Raw genomic sequence first — 18,813 nt, forward strand, 5'->3', positions numbered from 1 at the left:
AGTTTCAAGTCCCACACTCACAAAAATATTTGATCTCCATACAAACTTTCAACCCCTTTTTCACCACCTTGGGGGATGAATTTTCAAAAACGCTGAAATTAGTTTTCTTGTTTTTTAATATAATACATTTTTACAAAGTTTCAAATTCTTAGCTTAAAATTAAACTTGTACCCCATACAACCTTTCATCCCCTTTTTAACCCCCTTAGGGGTTGAATTTTTCAAAATCGCTTCTTATCTCTTGTACACTTTATAAATGCAACCTAGTGTGCAAATTTCAACTTTCTAGCTTTTGTAGTTTCGGCTCTGCGTTGATGAATCAGTCAGTCAGTCAGTCAGTCAGTCAGTCAGGACACTTGCATTTATATATATAGATAGATAAAGAGAAACAGAGTTCATACAAAACTCAGACAACTTCTTCAGCAAATCAAATTCAAACGTTAGGCACTTGTACCGAAACAGTAATTTTTTAAATGGCTCCCCCTTTGTAAGCAATGTTTTTAACGAAAGTTTGTTTGATTATTGTTAAGCTTTTTGGCTTTACAGTTAGTTGTCATAAAAAAAGACTCAAAGGTGCACAAGCTACGCTACGACTACACTCCGCTTACACTACTACTACTGTAGTGGTTATGTACCGTGTTCAAAATTAAATTAGGAACATTTTATTGAAGTAAGTATCAATCAAAATAATTATGTACATGGGAAAATGATTCATTTCGACGTAAACAATATATCAATATATGGAGGAGACAGTAGGAGTTACATAAAAAATTTAGATATATATTACATATAAATAATTATATCATACATTAGTACATTAACTACAATAAATAAGAATAACCGAAGCAACAGCTTATTCGTTTTGAATGCAGACGCGTATCGTTTATTGTCGTAATACATTTGCCACAAATTTTTCCCGCAGATTGTTGAGCCATTTCCGTATTCATTTTTATGACAACGATGAATTCTTCAGAAATCGGAAATTATGCTTTATACATAGAAATAGATTTGGTCTTTGGTCGCAAAAGTGACAAAGATAATTTTTAAGAAAAAAAAACCGACTTCTATGCGGCCCGGTGAAAGATTATTGTAGATGGTGCGCTATGTAGAAAAGGAAGCATTTCGTGTCTGTAAGGCTCGCAGTTCTAACCTAACCCACTTTTGTTCGGTTCTGTGAGGATAGCAGTTCAAACCTAACCTAACCCACTTAACGGCGCATGCGGTGCGGTGTACGGGGATTTGAGCGGGAGGGGTTTGGCCTCATCATACTTTATACCTACATTTTATGGTAGGTAATCATAGTGGTTTATTTAGTTTAGGTATCATAGTGGTTTTCCTGGTCAAGGTCCGGGTCTGTGTCCGAGTCCGGGTCCGAGTCCGGGTCTAGTCCAGGTCCGAGTCCGAATCCGAGTCCAGGTGCGGGTCCGGGTCCGAACCGGATCTGGGTACGAGTCCGGATCTGGATCTGAGTCCGGGTCCCAGTCCAAGTCAAAGTCGAAATTCGAAATCACCAAACATGTACTATGCGTCGTTGAAGAGTTCTGTTCTGATCATCATCAGCAGTTCCAGTTCATCAAATGCGATAGTTTTTAATGTTAATGCTTACAACAGATAATGCAACAGTTAATGTTAAATACAGAAAATTCTATACGTGTGCCTTTAAGATTTGAGGAGTTCCCTCGATATCTCATGGATCCCATGTTCAGAACTTGAGCTTGACATAAATATGGCTTAAAAACCTAACTTGCTTAACAAACATAACGAAAAGAAAAAATCGCCAAACGCGAGCTATGCGTCGTTAAAGAGTTTCGTTCTGGTCATCATCAGCAGTACACTTCCTCAAATGTTACTTTTTAAATGTATATGCTTGATTTGTTGATTAAAACACAACAATCACTATATGTATGCCTTTAAGATTTGAGGAGTTCCCTCGATTCCTTATGGATCTCATCATCAGAACTCGAGCTTGACAGAAATGTGGCTTAAAAACTAAACTTGCTTAACAAACATAACGAAGAGGACAAATCGCCAAACGTGAACTATGGGTCGTTGAAGAGTTCTGTTCTGATCATCATCAGCAGTTCCACTTCATCAAATGCGACAGTTTTTAATAAAAATGCTTGATTTTCTGATGAAAATACAAAAATCTCTATACGCACACCTTTAAGATTTGAGGAGTTCCCTCGATTCCTCATGGATCCCATCATCAGAACTCGAGCTTGACAAAAATGTGGCTTAAAAACTTAACTTGCTTAACAAACATAACGAAGAGGACAAATCGCCAAACATGAACTATGCGTCGTTGAAGAGTTCTGTTCTGATCATCATCAGCAGTTCCACTTCATCAAATGTCACGTTTCTGAATGTATATGCTTGATTTGTTGATAAAAACACAAAAATCACTATATGTATGCCTTTAAGATTTGAGGAGTTCCCTCGATTCCTCATGGATCCCATCATCAGAACTGGGTTTTGACAAAAACGGGACCAATCTGTATGCATATACTTACAATCAAAAAAAAAATTTTCAAAATCGGTCCAGCAATGACGGAGATATGGAGTAACAAACATAAAAAAAAAAATAAAAAAAAAAACATACAACCGAATTGATAACCTCCTCCTTTTAGATTTGGAAGTCGGTTAAAAATGCGGCGTAAACTCACGGAAATGAAATTCCCTCTTCATTATTAAATGGGATTTTCTACTGTTTCGGTATTCAGATTTTAAAATGTGCTGTTCATAAAAGATTTAATAAAAGCGCAATATCAATCTCGATTACTTTGAACTAGGAAAAAATACGTTTTCACTTATGTCGGATTTTACGGTTAAATCCCATAGTCGAATAAAAGAAGCTTAATTAAGTTATTTCATCAATGCAAATTTCACTATATTATATTTATACTATACTATATTTTATATATTTACACTATACTATATTTCTTTACACTACTTTATGTATAGTTTTTTTTTAATGTGTTATTTCTACTCAAAATTACTTTCAATCCTAAAGGACAAATAAGTACCTACCTATGTCAAAGTTTTTTCTATCATGTAACCGCTTTTCTTATGTAGGTACCTAACCTATAATCTGTATGGCGTTAACGAAGTGTTCTAATGTTATGTAATTGTACTAGCCAATAGGGGGTAACCAATGGCTCAATTAGCTCAATAGGCTACATGACATATTTTTTTTATGGTATCAATCGATCGAGTTTGTTTTTAGGATCAAATGTCTACGTATATGGGACCCATTGCATTGTATAGATACATAAACGCAATATTTCACGGACAAAAACGCAATTTTCTTGTTTTGTCCATACTACAAAATGGGCGATGACGTCACGGCCTCTGGCCGTTTTGTATAGGGCGTTTCGCGAGTGAAGTGCGACTGTCGGACTTTGACTACAATTTTTGATTTTTGTGTTACTTTAATTTGCTATACAATATTTTTTTGGATGAAATGTAAGGAATCGAATGGTACCCTTACTTTTATCGTTTTTGGAAGTTAAAAAAAAAACTAAAATTTTGAAACTTTCAGGTCCTGTAATTTTGTAATTTTTCAATATTTTATTTTAATATCCACATTATTGTGATAAATTGCTCGTTTGCTATCTATTTTACTAGATTTTGTTATAAAATTCAACATGTGTCATCATCCCTATTAGCAAAGAAGTATGATTCAGACCCACTGACAATCCAACCTCTAGACTGAGCTTAGGCCAATTCTTTCATGAAACCGATGCTGCCAAAAATACGGGGGTGCGGGGGGACGAGGTGAGCGAATCCCGTGCCGTGATTGGTCCGTTCAAAGACACGGACCAATCACGGCACGGGATTGACTCGAAGATGGAGTAACGTTACCGTATGTGTGGCAGAGGGGGTAGCGCGACTATGCTATGTCTAGAGGTTGGATTGTCTGTGTTCAGACCTGAAGAAAGTTCAAAGACAATATGGAACGACTTCAAAAGATCTACACTGAAATTACATTATGCTCAGAATTCCCTGGTGGCAGATTTTTACTTTCGTTATTTTTAAGAAAACACCACCCTCATTATTAATTTATTTTGGAAGCTGCTTTTAAGTCTCCTTATTGACTTTTATTTTATTTAAGGTTAATTATATTACGTAAATTGATGTACAAAATTTAACGTACACGGGTCATTCTCTCATTTCGTGCAAATCGGTGAGATTCTCTCGATTTGTAATTTTTCTTTTAAATGGTAAACTTTTGGGTTTCGTCAATTTGTGGATTCATTTATTAACATTTTTCTGCTAAAGGCACCTTTGTAACGTTATTACTTTTCATTTAATAAGGCTAGTGGTAATGAACTACGCGCTGGTAATGAAATCGGCCGAGATGGTAATTTTATCAGTGGACGGTAATGAAACAAACTTATGAAATCGAACATAAAAAAACTGTATTTCAAGAAAATTAACACCAATTAAAATCAACAATATTAAAAACATGTGTCTTAAGCACTGCGGAGATGATCAAACCGACTTGACATACACTTGGGGTTGACAATCTCAACTTATAATGTTCAAGCTAGATGGTACATTTACCATTTACTTATCATCATTATGAGTCGAGATTGTCAACCCCAAGTGTTTGTTAAGTCGGTTTGATCATCTGCGCACCATATCACATAAAACATAGTTTTCAAATTTTCAAAAATTAGCATAAACAAAATATATTTAAATCATTCGCGTTTTGTACCTATGTAATTTTTTTTATCGTTTTAACCCTATAGTGTGGGGTGTCGTTGGATAGGTCTTTAAAAATAAATAGGAGTTTGCAAACAAAATTTTTTGATAAAGTGAATCATTTCGGAAATAATAATTTAGAAAGAACAAAAAACAGTTATTCCTTCTAACTTTTGAAAAATCGGTCCAAAAAATATGAAAAAAATCATAAAAATAGTGCTTAATAAACTCATTCAAACAAAATTAAAGCAAACTTGATAAGTTAAGCCGTTTATGAGTTATCGCTAAAAGTCTTCCCTTCTTATTTTATTTAAAAGCCTGGCAACCCTTATTTGTGACCAGATTTTCGCAAGCAACCCTATAACCACATAATAGTGACCGGAAAAAGATAGGCAACCTAGTTGATTTATATTGTACAAGTTGTATACTTTCCATTGGAACTTATTTCGTTTGTCAGACAGATCGGTGAAATTTGAAGAATTTTTTATTTTTTTAATAATAAAAAATAGTCTTGACCATATTTCTTTAAGCAACCCTATTTATTTATGTTCAGGAACATATTTTCTTTCATAATATGTAAGTTTAATCCGTCAGACATATCGGTGAAGGTCGACCATCTTAGACTACAAAGGCTCCCCGGTTGGGCTCCCCTATTATCATATACAGTTTTAAATGTTTATAACAACGTAATATTTATAATAACTAAGCCTCTTTCCATTAAATGCACTGCCTCGAATATATTGTCATTACCTTCTTAAGTCATTCATTACCTTCCCCAGTAAAATTGGAAGGAAAAGAAGTGAATGAAACCGATATGAATGAAGTTTTGGAAGTTTTTGTCGCCTACATCAGTTGGCATCAGACCTTAATTTTGCAGAATAAACCATCTGAAAGGCGACACTAAAACACTTCATTACGTATAATTATAATAATGTACACTTGCTACTTACTGTATAAATCACGCGATGGCGATGAAGACTAACGAGAACCACACTCCTTCCCGACCCGAGAGATCGTATATATTTTCGCTAACAGCGGCACACGGGCGTCCGCTACGAGATCACGCGGCCAACTGACTGACGAACAATGTGTTGCATCGGCGGTAGGCGCTATATACCCTCGCTATATAGCAAAATATAACTAATCTATTTCTCGCGTCGGTAATGAAGAAATTACTTGAACCATACACTTATAAGGCTGTATAGTTTTTATTATTTATTTCTAGCTTCTAATATTATACGATTTAAAACATAACTAAATAAGTCATTTATCGAACAAACAACGAATTTTCTATTTGTAGTATATTAAGGTTAAAATGTAGGTCAAAGTTATATCTTCACGCGTTACATGTAGAGATGAATGAAAAAATTGGGTGTTAATTGTACATATAAAGAAAATACATACCTTTTTAGAATTGTTCATTGGAGAGACATATACTTTAGGCCCTATGTTACAACCTTGCATTAACAGATATTCGTAAACGCCACCACATTTTTGGTAAATTTCCGAAAACACCGATTTGCACGAAATGCGAGAACGACCCACACAGTAGTTCGCCCCGAACTGAGAACTCGCGGTTCGACACAAAGATCAATTGAATGCAGTACTACTTAGTCCGAGATGGGCATTTCGTAATTGATTGATCATTTTCGAAATCAGCGCCCCCTAAAACCTATAAAACGACATCCATGATGACTTTTATGACATAGTGCATGGCCGCCATCTTGGATTCCAAAATTGTCATCATTTTCGAAATCAGCGCCCCCTATAACCTACAAAACGACATCCATGACGACTTTTATGACATACTGCAGGGCCGCCATCTTCGAATCCAAAATGGTCATCATTTTCGAAATCTGCACCTCCTAAAACCTATAAAACGATATCCATGACGACTTTTATGACATAGTGCATGGCCGCCATCTTGGATTGCACGATAGGCATTATTTGACAGTGATTCTGATTATACAGTTTGACACAAAAAGTGTATTTATGTCTGGGATAAGAACGATCAAAAGTATTTTGACATTGAGTAATTATTTATAAAAGTAAAAAAAAAAAAAAACAATATTATAAATGTGTAAACCGAGCACTTTCATTTGATACCAAACTCGACCATACTTTCTTGCAAATAAAATGACCAGAATAGCAAGACCTCTCACAAATAGCTTTTTAGCATTTTAAACTGTTCTAGCTCAATAACCTCTTGATCGAGCCTGCTCAAAATTTAATGACTAAAATTTGATGCCCTCAACTATACGTTCACCTAATTTAAATTAAATTAGAACAAATTTACTTAAGTTCTTGAGTATCAAACTATCCTCTGATAGTTCAGCTTAAAAACATCGAAATGCCGGGACGTGCCGCTAGCCAGCCGCGTGTCCCAAGTCGAATATAAGAACTTCGCTTCGCTTCGCTCGCTCGTTCGATAACAATGTACCTATAGTAGGAATTTATATATACGCTCCCGGCCGGTTTCGACCACGGCGACTGTTTCAACTCCGCTGCTGAAGACGTTCGTGTGCCCGCGTGTGGCTCGCGTAGCCGATCTTATTAGCAAAGGGCAGGTAAAGACACCATTGCTATAGTTATACCTAATAGCCCCTGGTGGTCGGGCTTTCAGCTCATCCCGTCTGATATCTAGTTCCATAAGGCGACGGGATTCAAAGTCATCTGTTTGTTTAATGACAAAAGATCTCCATACAGGGCGGTCGATTATATACAGACAACTAATAAGTCATTAAAACTAAACTATTGAAACAGTATTGCAATTCTGCAAACAGGATATTGCTGCATGGTACGTCAAATTTAACATTAATAATGTCCTTGATACGAGAAAACGACATTTTCTTGCAGCAATGCAGTATTCCTACAGCACTGCTGCAGAGCGCATTGTCAAAGTCTTGTAGGTAATCTGTTTTCCTACCAAATTTTTTACGAGTATCCAATGAGCTAGACGCGACCATCAATATTTATAAAACATTTCTTGTACCTACTGACAGGCAACGCACTATCTTAACTAAATCGTAGGTATTTTAATCACGGGTATATATTTACTATTTATTTATTTATTATATTATGTTGTCCGGTAAACAAACACTTATATTGTAGGCGCGAAGGTTCGGTCTCCCGTCCGAAATTTGAATTTTATACGCCTATTTCTACTTTGGATGGTTTACCTCCTAAGGGGATGAAATTGACAATTATTTACCTAAGCGGACAAAATCGCGAGTGAAGCGGAGGCTAGTAATATAATTATATAACAGTGACAAACAGGCGCCCAAATTGGCTCGATAAAATGAAAGCGACTTATCACAAAAGTAACGACATAATAGCAGTATGGCTTCCACCTTCTGGTACTTCTCAAGACAAATTGAGATGTATTTAACATTGTCGCTGTTTCGTCTCGCTATATAAGTAGTAAAGTTGCTATACATGTATATGTACTCCTAGATAGAGCATTATCATTATCACACTGGCAATTTGCGGGCGAGTTGAAAGCGAAGCGAGCGCGCAGCGAGAGTTTCAACTTGTCCGCAAAGGCCGCAAATAGCCAGTGTAATATGGCCTTACCGGAAAACTGGTGACAATGATAAAAATATTTTGCCCTTATAGTTTTGCTACTGGCTTTGTTTTTATGGTCGGGGTAGTAAGCCGTAACATATCAATCGCGCCAACAAAGTTACAAATGTTACGATATAAAATCCAGAAATACAGGTAAGTCCCATTACTATGAATAGTGTGGCATCTGACATGTCGGATGTGGCATGTTTAAAAATAATAGGGATCGTTGTATGCTGTTTTGGAATACTTTTAGATATAATTGGTCCAAAGTCTAAAAACTGTGTCATCCCTCCCCCGAATATATTCATATTGATTGGACTAACCGTTTTTAATTTTCTTAGATAATTCATGAGTAGGTAAGTGCAAAATTATTCTGTTTTCCTTATACAGGGTGTTTCCTGTAACAGGAGCAATAAATTAAACTGTAGGCTGTACTCCTCACACTGACCAACATTTGTTCAGCGACTTTTGAAAATAACTCATGTTTTGATTTTTATTACACTTTTAAGTTTATTCTAAGACGCAATGTATTGCAAGTTATGTTATGTTTAAAGCGTGACAAGCAACGTCAAACACACTGATGTCAGCGTACATTGAAGGCAATATTTATTTTGTATGAAAACGAGGAAGTCTAAAGGATTCATAATTTTTAAAAGTTGCTGAACAAATGTTGGTCAGTTTGAGGAGTACAGCCTTTAGTTTAATTTATTGCTCCTGTTACAGGAAGCACTCTGTATACGGTATTTGTAGTTTTCGAACCCACTTGTGCGTAGTCCGACACGAACTTGTTTTTTATTAATAAAATTCACGCGAAGTGACGACACGAAAGATTTATATAGTGAATAGCGTTCCGTGGCACAGGCATGCAATAAATAAAGCTACAGAATTGTGAGACCAAGCCAGGGGAGCTGCGGGAAATATTCACTTTCAATTTGTTCCTTTCCCCAGTTGTGATATGCAGGAACCTCTGAATTATTCAAACACCTTCTTCATAGGTTTGTGGCCAAATAATGTTACGCCCCACTTTGCTTTTCTTCGTTTTTTTATAGGATTTTGGATCTCTAAAACTGTATAATGTATAGTTATAATACACCTAAAGGTACAATACTCTACCATAGTGTAATTTATATAATTAATTGAGAAGGGAGCTATTTCAAAAACTTTATTTATATAATATAATATTTTTTACATATCAAGAAGCACTTTATGCTTTGACTATACCCTTACCAAGGATGCAATGCCTAAAGTATGTCCCACCCTTTGCAACTTCGGCATAGCGTAACTTTGCTTTCACCTCTCGTTCCTTGAGAAACATAGTGTCACTATATAAAATTAGGAACCATTCGAATAGTGACGTTGTTCCATTTTTCAAAAGTTGAATTTTCAAGGACTAATCATTTTGTATAGTGACACTATGTTTCTCAAGGAACGCTCTGTACGGCTACCATCAGTTTTGCACAGACATAAACGGCATCGAAAACGTAATTTACTTTCTATGCATCTAACTCGTACTCGCGTATTAGTACGAACGAGATGTATAGAAAGTAAATTACATTCTCTATAGCGTATATGTCAGTTTTGACACTGTCAGTGACTCATGGTACGAGCTCTGGCGCCTCCCTCACCTTTGCATTAACCAAGTTTAAAAAAATCATAAGATAAAAGCCAAAGCGGGGGCGGCATCTTAATTACTCATCGAAAATTTTGTATCTCAATAAAAAATACCCTTTAATAGAGAAACGTTTATTCCAAGCCAAAACATAACGACAACGACATTGTCGATAGCAATTTAAAAAGTGAGAAAATCAGTATTGATACAAAAATATTAGATCTACATGTGCTCACAGACGAATCACAATAACACTCCTTGACGAAATCCTTATTACTGTGAATTTTCAAATCCTTCACAATTTCTTTAATAAGTGCATCTTGATTAACGTCATAAACAATCCCTTTTGTAGATTCCTTCTTACTGTCATGATAATATTCGTTATCATCGTAGGGTCTTCTTTCGCGACTATCGTTGTCTTCATAATATAAATCGTCTTCCAATCGCGTCGTGAGCTTGCGGCACTTGTGTTTATGTTTCCGAGGAATTTTCAAATCGCTGAATATTGGTTGTGGATAGCTTACTGTGTATGGAATCATCGGAGCTTCACTAGCAAAATATGTATAGGGTACATAAACAGGGTAGAAACTGTATGGATTAGAAGTTACAAAGTCTTGGAATGGCTGACCCTGACTGCAAGAGTGGTTAGTTACAGCGCCATAGCGAGAGCACTCGTGAGCTCTAGCGTTCGGAGTTGAATGGGTACATCTTTTTTTATTATGATTAGTGCCCGAACAATTGCATGGACTTGATGGATTCGTTTTTTTACACTTACACTTTTCTTTGGCTCCAGGGTCAGATAAACTTCTCATCCCGATGACTTTACTGTTAAATGGTATATTTTTTGAAGATTTATTTATTTCTGGTTTTAACCACAGTACCTTATTACGATTTAGTTCGCCATATTCTACCAGTTTATTTGCTTCCAATGTTGACTCCGGTGTTATCTTTAATTTCGGTAAAGGATCTAAATATTCATCGTCGTTTTTTATCTTGATACTGTCGAGCTTGTTCTGATCTCTTATGTCAACATCCCTTACATTATTTATGTGCTTGAAAATTGGCCATTTCTGGTTTATTTCGAGAGTTGGAGTAATCAAATGATGCTTACTTGAAAGGGGTAAAGCATTTTTAGAACTGTATTTTTGGTCATGTATGTGTTCCATAGATAGCAGCATTTCATCGCTCAGTATTTTGTCAAAAATATTAGACTTTAAATCATTATTAAAATTGTTTGTTTTATGATTCGTTCCTTTAAGTTGAGCAGCACCTGAAAAAAAACGTTTATTACAGACCGTGTAACGTTTTAATAATATAGAACAAGAGAGGAAATTTACATCAAGTTTACCTCTTGGGTTGGAAATTTCTTCGCGTTCTCCTACATAATTCGTAGTCCTTATGGATCTTTGGGTGAAACAGTTTATCTCCGAATGCGTAAAATATGCAAACACTAAAAAATAGAATACAAAAAACATAACAGAAAATGGACATTTTACTGACACCAGTTGAAAGCTGCCAAGTCGTTATAAAACGAATCTATTAGGCCGTGTTTGACAATTCTTTTGGATAGGGTAATTCGATTTAGGATATTTTATTATGATAAATGTAAAATTGCTCGTGTTGTTTATTTGTATAAGTAACATTGGTGGGTGCTGCTGTGATTACTGCAGAATATGTCCGAGCCACACGCTCTGCATGTATAAGGTGGGTTAATTATTTAGTTGATTATTGGCGTGACGGTACGTGTATCCGTAATGTGCAGACCAAACCCTGCATTCTATACAAGTGGTATGTACATAACGTCACACGTACATATCGTGCAGTCACGTAAGCGTTAAGTTAATAGAGCTCTGTCTGTACGTATACGATGTAGCTATTTATGTTCTCCTTTATTCATTTAACATCTTCGGCAAGGTCATTTATAATATGAATGTAAGAAGAAGAATAATAACACATAAAAATTCATAAAAAAATACATATAAACACATTATAAAAAACCTAACTATTATTGCCAGAAAAATTCGCTTCCTATTACAATAAAATGTCTACTCTTATATTAAGAATTTAATTTCTACGGTTGTTTAATTTTGCAATAGACAGCAGATATTGAGTAAAATTTCTTAAACAAAAACAACACGACGTACATACCTGCCCTTACGAACTTACTTTGTGAACATTGTGTAAGTAGCTTAACATACAGTGGTCCCTTAATTATAACTGCAGTACAGTATTACTCATAGGAATAAGATATAAATCAAATAGACAGATATTTTCAAGTCAAACAGTAATTGGCCTGGATGTTTTGGTTCTCGGAAAACTGTATTAAAGCAAAAACACTGCGACGGAAATGACGGAACAATACTACGAAGCTATCAGTATATTTTTGACTTTAGAAAACAGTCATACTTAAGACTGACAAGTACCGATAGCACTGGCGGTAGAACGGGAAATTCAGTAAAATGCTGCAAATGATGTTAAAGGTATGAAAATCGGTACGATTGATCTTTAAAATATTAGAAACAATTTGACCCGAAGCACCAACAAATAAAAAAAACGAGAGGAGTTATGACGTCATCATTTTTTTGTATGGAATTTAAAAAAAAATTGTTTAGAAACCTATCGTGTGAGGTATTAAACGAAAGGGCTTTCTGAGCCGATTCCAAAAATATATCATATCATTACATTTCAGTATTTTTTTTTATTATAATAAAAATAATTTTCAAAACATACCAACTTTGGGCTTCTCCAGATACAATACCGTTCAATATTTTTTTGTAAAATATACCTCAAGTTATAGCTAATATCCTGTGAACCACCAGGACTACGACACATATATATATCGGATCACTGACAATTTATTGCTTCTGCATAAATATACCCTGCCACGCACGCAGGTTTTAATATTACCTAATACACAATTTCCCGCTATTTAATAAACTTGTGATTAGCTAAAATAAAATTCTATATGTCAAACCTCTTACGCGGCATTACAATATTTGACGTTGCCTAACGGTGCGCTGTACAGTTGAGATGCTCGCGACACAATACAATACACGTGCGGTCATTTTTGGGGTCTAGTAAGACTTCTATAGTTACTTAAGTTCATTGCAAAAACACAACCACGCTACGGGAACTTTTTAATCACTTGGCTTTTCAGAAAACTCACGTGGCACGATTGCCAGACTCGTGGTTTTAATTTAGAAGAACCTGCGAAAAAGTACGAAAAGTTTTAATTTGAAAACCAAACAAAACAACAGCTTTCTTCGTTTATTTTTAATCAACAGAGATGCAAAATATGTGTACCTAGGATAGATTAGAACAACTGAAGCCATACCGAATTCTAAAATTTTGCTGTAGGTACCTAATAAGTAATAAAAAGTGTAAAATTGTAAATTTTTGGTTTAAGTATCTCTTTATTTCAAATCTTGACTTATGTAAAGTACAAATGAAAGATTAAGACCTCTTATGGCTTTTATGGCTTTTAGCAACTGTAACAAGTTTACGAATTAATGTCTAACACTTTTCCCGCCCAACAAGATGTAACAAAAATAGTGGGAATTTGAGTATGTATATCTTATAATAATCATTTATTTTTACAGAGACCGGGGCCGGGCCCATATTGCAGATCGTACGACAAGACGGCTTTAATAACAAAGGAGGATGTCGAGACGATCGTCAACAAAATCAACCTAAGGAGGAACTTTGTCGCTCTCGGGTTGGCCAGGAACTTACCGAGTGCCGCTAACATGAATCAAATGGTTAGTCTCAGAAAACTATTTACTTAGATACTTTTACTTCTTACTGGCAAGAGTAGAATAAAACTAGAGTCTCCCGGTCCATGGTTTCCGATCGAAAGAGGCGTACGACAAGGGGACCCCTTGTCCCCAAAACTTTTTATAGCCACTTTAGAATATATATTTAGTCAACTAGATTGGAGTAGGTACGGCATAAGGATTAATAATAAAAACCTGAGCCACCTACGATTCGCGGATGATCTGGTACTACTATCAGAATCTGGCTCAGAACTTCAATCTATGATAAACGAATTAAACCAGGCTAGCACGAGAATAGGCCTAGAAATGAATCTAGCTAAGACGATGCTAATGACCAACAGTACGAAGCGACCAATATCAGTCAATAACAAGCCTCTCGAGTACACAGATAAATATATATACCTTGGGAAACAAATAAGTTTTGATAGAGCGAGTAATATTTGGGAGGTAGAGCGAAGAACACAAATTACATGGAACAAATACTGGAGCTTGAGAGAAGTATTCAAAAGTAACATGCCAATCGCTATAAAAACTAAAGTCTTCAACTCATGTATTATACCATGCCTAACATATGCCTGTCAAACATGGAAATTTGATAATAAAGTTAAAAATAAATTAGTCACATGTCAGCGAGCAATAGAGCGAAGCATGCTAAGCATAAATAAAATGCAGAAAATTCGACATACAAAGATTAGAGATATTACCAAAGCAAAAGACGCACTACAGCAAGCATTATCATTAAAATGGAAATGGGCAGGCCACGTATCACGTATCCGAGACCTGAGATGGACAAAAATTCTGACAACATGGAAAGGTCCACTAAGGAAAAGGAAACAGGCGCGACCATATGCTAGATGGGAAGACGAGATCAGAAAAACAGCAGGCCAAAACTGGATACAAACAGCACAAACCAGGGAAGATTGGATAACTTTGGAGGAGGCCTTTACCCACAGAGGGGTTCTTGCATAATAAAAAAACAAATATAATTTAACCTTCATTTGTAAAAATGGATGCAAGAAATAAAAGGCTTTTTTATTTTATTTATTTATTTACTTCTTACTTCCGCTGACTTGGTAGATATGGGGGCGTTACAACAAAGTACCTAACTTTTGTGTAAACTGGGAATAGTGACAATAATTTGAACATCTTTAGCCGTACCACGAGTTAACACTTGACGTTTATGTTAGTGACTACGTAAACTCGATGGCATTGGTGTGATAGAGAGCGAATGCGATCGAGTTCACGCTGACGTACTTGTACCTATGGCAGAACATAATCGCTCGTCAAAATTTGCACCTGGCGTAATTTGTGAATACCAACTATAATTCCTAGCAATATTCTTCAAAGGCATTTATAGCCCACACTAGCGTCTAGGTCAACTCTATGGCTGCTTCTCCACGCAACGTTGGCGCAACTGCGTGTGTAGCCAACGTGCAATCGTTAAAGCTCCGTAGCGAACGAAACGCAACTGTCACCGTCGCACTAGTAATAAAGAGTGATAGAGAGAGATGACTACGATACGCTACGGAGCGTTAACAATTGGGACGTTGGCTATGCGCCCTGTGCAGCCACGCCATTTTCCACAGCGCTGACTAGACGTCGACGTGGGGTGGCTCTTATTGTGGATTAATTAATGAAGTATTGTTTATTGTCAGTTTTGTTGCTACCTACTTAAACCGTTATTCTAATAACAATGAAAAACCTCAAAATGCGACAAAAAAGTGGGAAAATGAATGGAAAATGACAAGACAAGTTGTTTCCGCGTATTTCTTTTTAAATTAAATTGTATCACTTAGAATTATTTAAAATGTCCAACTGGAAACCGTAGCGGAAAATCACAGGCAATTATTTCGGTAGGTAGGTACCCATAATTTAATAATTAATCAAGTTTTATTCTTAGACCGAGGGTAAGCGAGGCAATTAACAGCTAATCACAATTTTCTGAGACCATTGACTAATATCTAGGTGACTGAGCAAAAACATTAAAACTAATTTTCTCCATAATGGCACTAAGCTAGACCCAATTATTAACTTTTTAACGTCCTACTGAATGCTGTGTAAATGTCACTCAAACATTATGCGGAAAAAATCTTGATTCACACTGAGCGTCAGCGTGAGCGAAATGGCTGTGCGTGCCTGAGATCGCGGATATCTTGTTTTTTAATTTTAATTTATTGTAAGATTTGTAAGTTTCAACAAAAATTAATTAATCCATCGATGAATTCGTTCAAAAATAAATTGCGCGTTTTTAGTAGCAATCTATTAATCAATAACATTTTTACCTAATTACAGCGTTGGTCTGAAGAGCTGGCTTTATCTGCCCAACGATGGGCCGACCAGTGCGACCCCGCCGTCCGCCCCGATAGGAAGGACCTCTGTCGCGATTTGGGTAAACAATAATGTATATCTTTTATTAATTAATCAATACACAACTATATACCTATATGTAGTATGTACTCACTGTAGTTAGTCTTATAAACTTGTGCCATTGACATATATATCTAAGGACCGGCCTTACGTACACTTAAAATGGTACTAGTTCAGCGGTGTCACTCACGAATTCGAGCCAATCGTGTAGTCTAACGCAACTAGTTGCGACCAATCGCGCGGCGGCGCGCGCGTGATGCGAACTCATCAACCAATCTCGTTGCAGCGTTTTCACACCGCTGTACTGGCCCCATTCATGCTCCGTTCTTATTGCCCGTAAAGCTAGTCCTGAGATATATATGTCAATGCCTTGTGCCTTTTCTAGAAAAGTTAAAAATCACCTTAATGTGTCAAAGTTATGCCTAGTACTTAAGAAACATTCGATATCGATGAATGCACACGTGCACAATAACGCACGCAGTTATAAAGACAAATAGAATTGAGTTTTAGTTTAGAAAGTAGGTCAAATGACAAACTATACCTACCTATTTTGAAATATAAGGAAAAGGATTGCTGTTTCAGTGGACACAAAAGTCGGGCAGAGCATTGCTACTGTGATGGGTCTGTCGCCTGGATTAAGCGTTAAAAGTTTCGTGGAAATGTGGTACATGCAAGCTTTAGACTACAATGGAAGTGTCACTTATTACAACCAGTAAGAAACTGTACCTATTTTTATTACAATTATCTAATACAACTTTTAAAAAATCTCACAGTTCTGACGATTTTTTTACCTTAATTTTTGTGAATTGAGTACGTTCAACTTTTAGGTAAATTAAATACCTAGAATATGCGAAATATAATACACCTAGTCGAATGACAACTTTACTAGTAGTTGCCACACATGGCTTGAGTAATTTATACAGACCCCTTTCAAAATGTTTTTAAAAGTATTGCAAGATCATTCCCACTGCCATATTTTAATAGTTCTTGTCTACGCGTCAATAGTATCCTGAAGTTTCAGAATTAAATAATGACACTGTTTGCTTGATTGTGGTTGACCAATCAAAGAAAACCTTTTTCAGATCAGAGGGCCGTAAAACTGATGATTTCACACAGTTAATCTGGGCAGAAACAACGCTAGTCGGCTGCGGGAAAGCAAGATTTAACGTGAGTATCGCAATATTGAATGAAGGTACCTATCCTAATAATAAATAAATAAATATTTTATTTTATTCAATTTGAAATGCCAATAAACTAACATAATAATACTTTCCAGATAGACGATAAAGGCACGATGATAGACAGATTCGTTTGTAACTTTGCTCCCAAAGGAAACGTTCGAGGAAAACCAGTGTACACAATTGGATACCCCGCCACGCAATGCGAAGAAAACTCTCATAAAGATGAAAAATTTACGGGCCTTTGTAAATCTGTTACAGAAAAACGTAAAATGTTCAGATATTTTCTTAACTCTTTGAACGTCAAGATAGTTGGTAATTACAGTATTTATTCTCGATCTTGATGTTGAATTAAGTCGTAGCACTCATGGCGTTCATGATACGTACCTATATAACTTTTGACGCTCAAAAAGTTAAATCATTACGTGCTTAGTAAAGCATCAGATTGTGATGATAACTATCTACTCATTTGTATTATTTTAGCTCAAAGACCTATGGCAACAACCGAAAACAGTTTGTTGAGAATCATTTACTTGCCGAAAAATCCAGTGAAGTTGGATATGGACCCTCTTCGACTCGACTATAAAAACCGAGAGATAAAACAAGATAGATTAAATTTAATGAGGCATCAGAATTTGAGACACATCCCAAATAGCACGCGCGGTAAGGAGAATTAGAGAAAAATGCCTCATGGTAAATTTTTCTATACGATTTTTGTTATTTATAATGAAAGAACATGATTTTGTTTCGATTTCAGGACTCGTACACCATATACCACCAGTGAGGCAACAAAATATACAGGAATTGCCAAATATCGCTCCATTGCATGATGTTATAGCTCGCCAAAACCTCTTAGGACATTCTCAGAACATTTACGGTGCTTTTTACAGAACAAGATCTTCAATAGAACATTACAGAAGGAATGACTATATGAGAGACACGGTGAACCCTAATTATTATGACATCAACCTAGAACCACCAAGTTTTGATGGGCAATGTACTCGTAAGTCAGGAATTGTTCATACTGATAATGCGTGCCACTATGCTAGTGAAATAGGACAACCTCAATGTACTCGAAAAGCCAAAGAAAGAAATGAATACATACTAACATCTCCACCTTCCTGCAAGAAAAAAGACCATGCATCTATAAATGCATGTGACTCACAAAAACTTACTTGCATGCTGAATCCAGCCACAACTGTAAACAATTGCAATTACAAATGCCATTGTCTTAACATTGAAAATCCGGGCTTGGAAAATCGTCGTCGAATCCCAGGCGAATATGTATACTACGATTACCTTCCCAACTTAGCGCTTCGTGGTGGGGTAGAATTCGACGGTAGGCACCCTACAAACCATCATACGAATTCAATTACCTCATTGCCTAAAGACCAAAGTACTGCCAACTATTTTACCCGCCATATAAATATACATAAGCAAATAACAAATACACCAAGATCGTTGGGAAAGAATTATCGTAACCACCATCCCTTTTTCGTAAATCCTAGACTTCCTAGAGAAAGGTCAAAAAGACTAAAGGAAACACAATTTTCAGATCTTTGGAAAGTAGATGAATCGCTTAAACGATCAAAACGAAATCCAAGATATACGACACTGCG

At 36.1% G+C, this 18,813-nt stretch overlaps 2 protein-coding genes and 1 long non-coding RNA gene across 3 annotated transcripts in view; 2 read left to right on the forward strand and 1 right to left on the reverse strand.

Moving 5' to 3' along the window:
• The window catches only part of LOC134649684 (uncharacterized), a 72,474-nt gene that overhangs the window by 13,772 nt on the left and 39,889 nt on the right, over positions 1-18,813 (forward strand). The gene's annotated exons all lie outside the window — the stretch shown is intronic.
• LOC134649464 (uncharacterized) lies at positions 9,995-11,426 on the reverse strand. Its single transcript, XM_063504220.1, has 2 exons — positions 11,225-11,426; positions 9,995-11,146 (listed from the first exon to the last, which is right to left on the reverse strand). Exons 1-2 carry the CDS (start codon positions 11,349-11,351, stop codon positions 10,011-10,013), a joined length of 1,263 nt encoding a protein of 420 aa, XP_063360290.1. The 5' UTR covers positions 11,352-11,426; the 3' UTR covers positions 9,995-10,010.
• On the forward strand, positions 11,438-18,768 carry LOC134649697 (uncharacterized). Its single transcript, XM_063504525.1, has 9 exons — positions 11,438-11,580; positions 13,476-13,634; positions 15,942-16,038; positions 16,599-16,728; positions 17,099-17,183; positions 17,293-17,461; positions 17,678-17,857; positions 17,952-18,654; positions 18,750-18,768. The coding sequence occupies exons 1-9, from the start codon at positions 11,473-11,475 to the stop codon at positions 18,766-18,768; spliced, it is 1,650 nt and encodes a 549-aa protein (XP_063360595.1). The 5' UTR covers positions 11,438-11,472.

The sequence above is a fragment of the Cydia amplana genome, chromosome 7 (assembly GCF_948474715.1).
Source record: "Cydia amplana chromosome 7, ilCydAmpl1.1, whole genome shotgun sequence".
Taxonomy (NCBI): domain Eukaryota; kingdom Metazoa; phylum Arthropoda; class Insecta; order Lepidoptera; family Tortricidae; genus Cydia; species Cydia amplana.

Bases quoted from the DNA above. Each gene is read 5' to 3' on its own strand.
- LOC134649464 (XM_063504220.1), bottom strand. From the start codon at position 11,351: ATGTTTTTTGTATTCTATTTTTTAGTGTTTGCATATTTTACGCATTCG. The intron at 11,147-11,224 runs GTAAACTTGATG...GTTTTTTTTCAG, and splicing joins AGAAATTTCCAACCCAAGAG to GTGCTGCTCAACTTAAAGGA.
- LOC134649697 (XM_063504525.1), top strand. From the start codon at position 11,473: ATGATAAATGTAAAATTGCTCGTGTTGTTTATTTGTATAAGTAACATT. The intron at 11,581-13,475 runs GTGGGTTAATTA...TTATTTTTACAG, and splicing joins ACACGCTCTGCATGTATAAG to AGACCGGGGCCGGGCCCATA. The intron at 17,184-17,292 runs GTGAGTATCGCA...AATACTTTCCAG, and splicing joins GCGGGAAAGCAAGATTTAAC to ATAGACGATAAAGGCACGAT.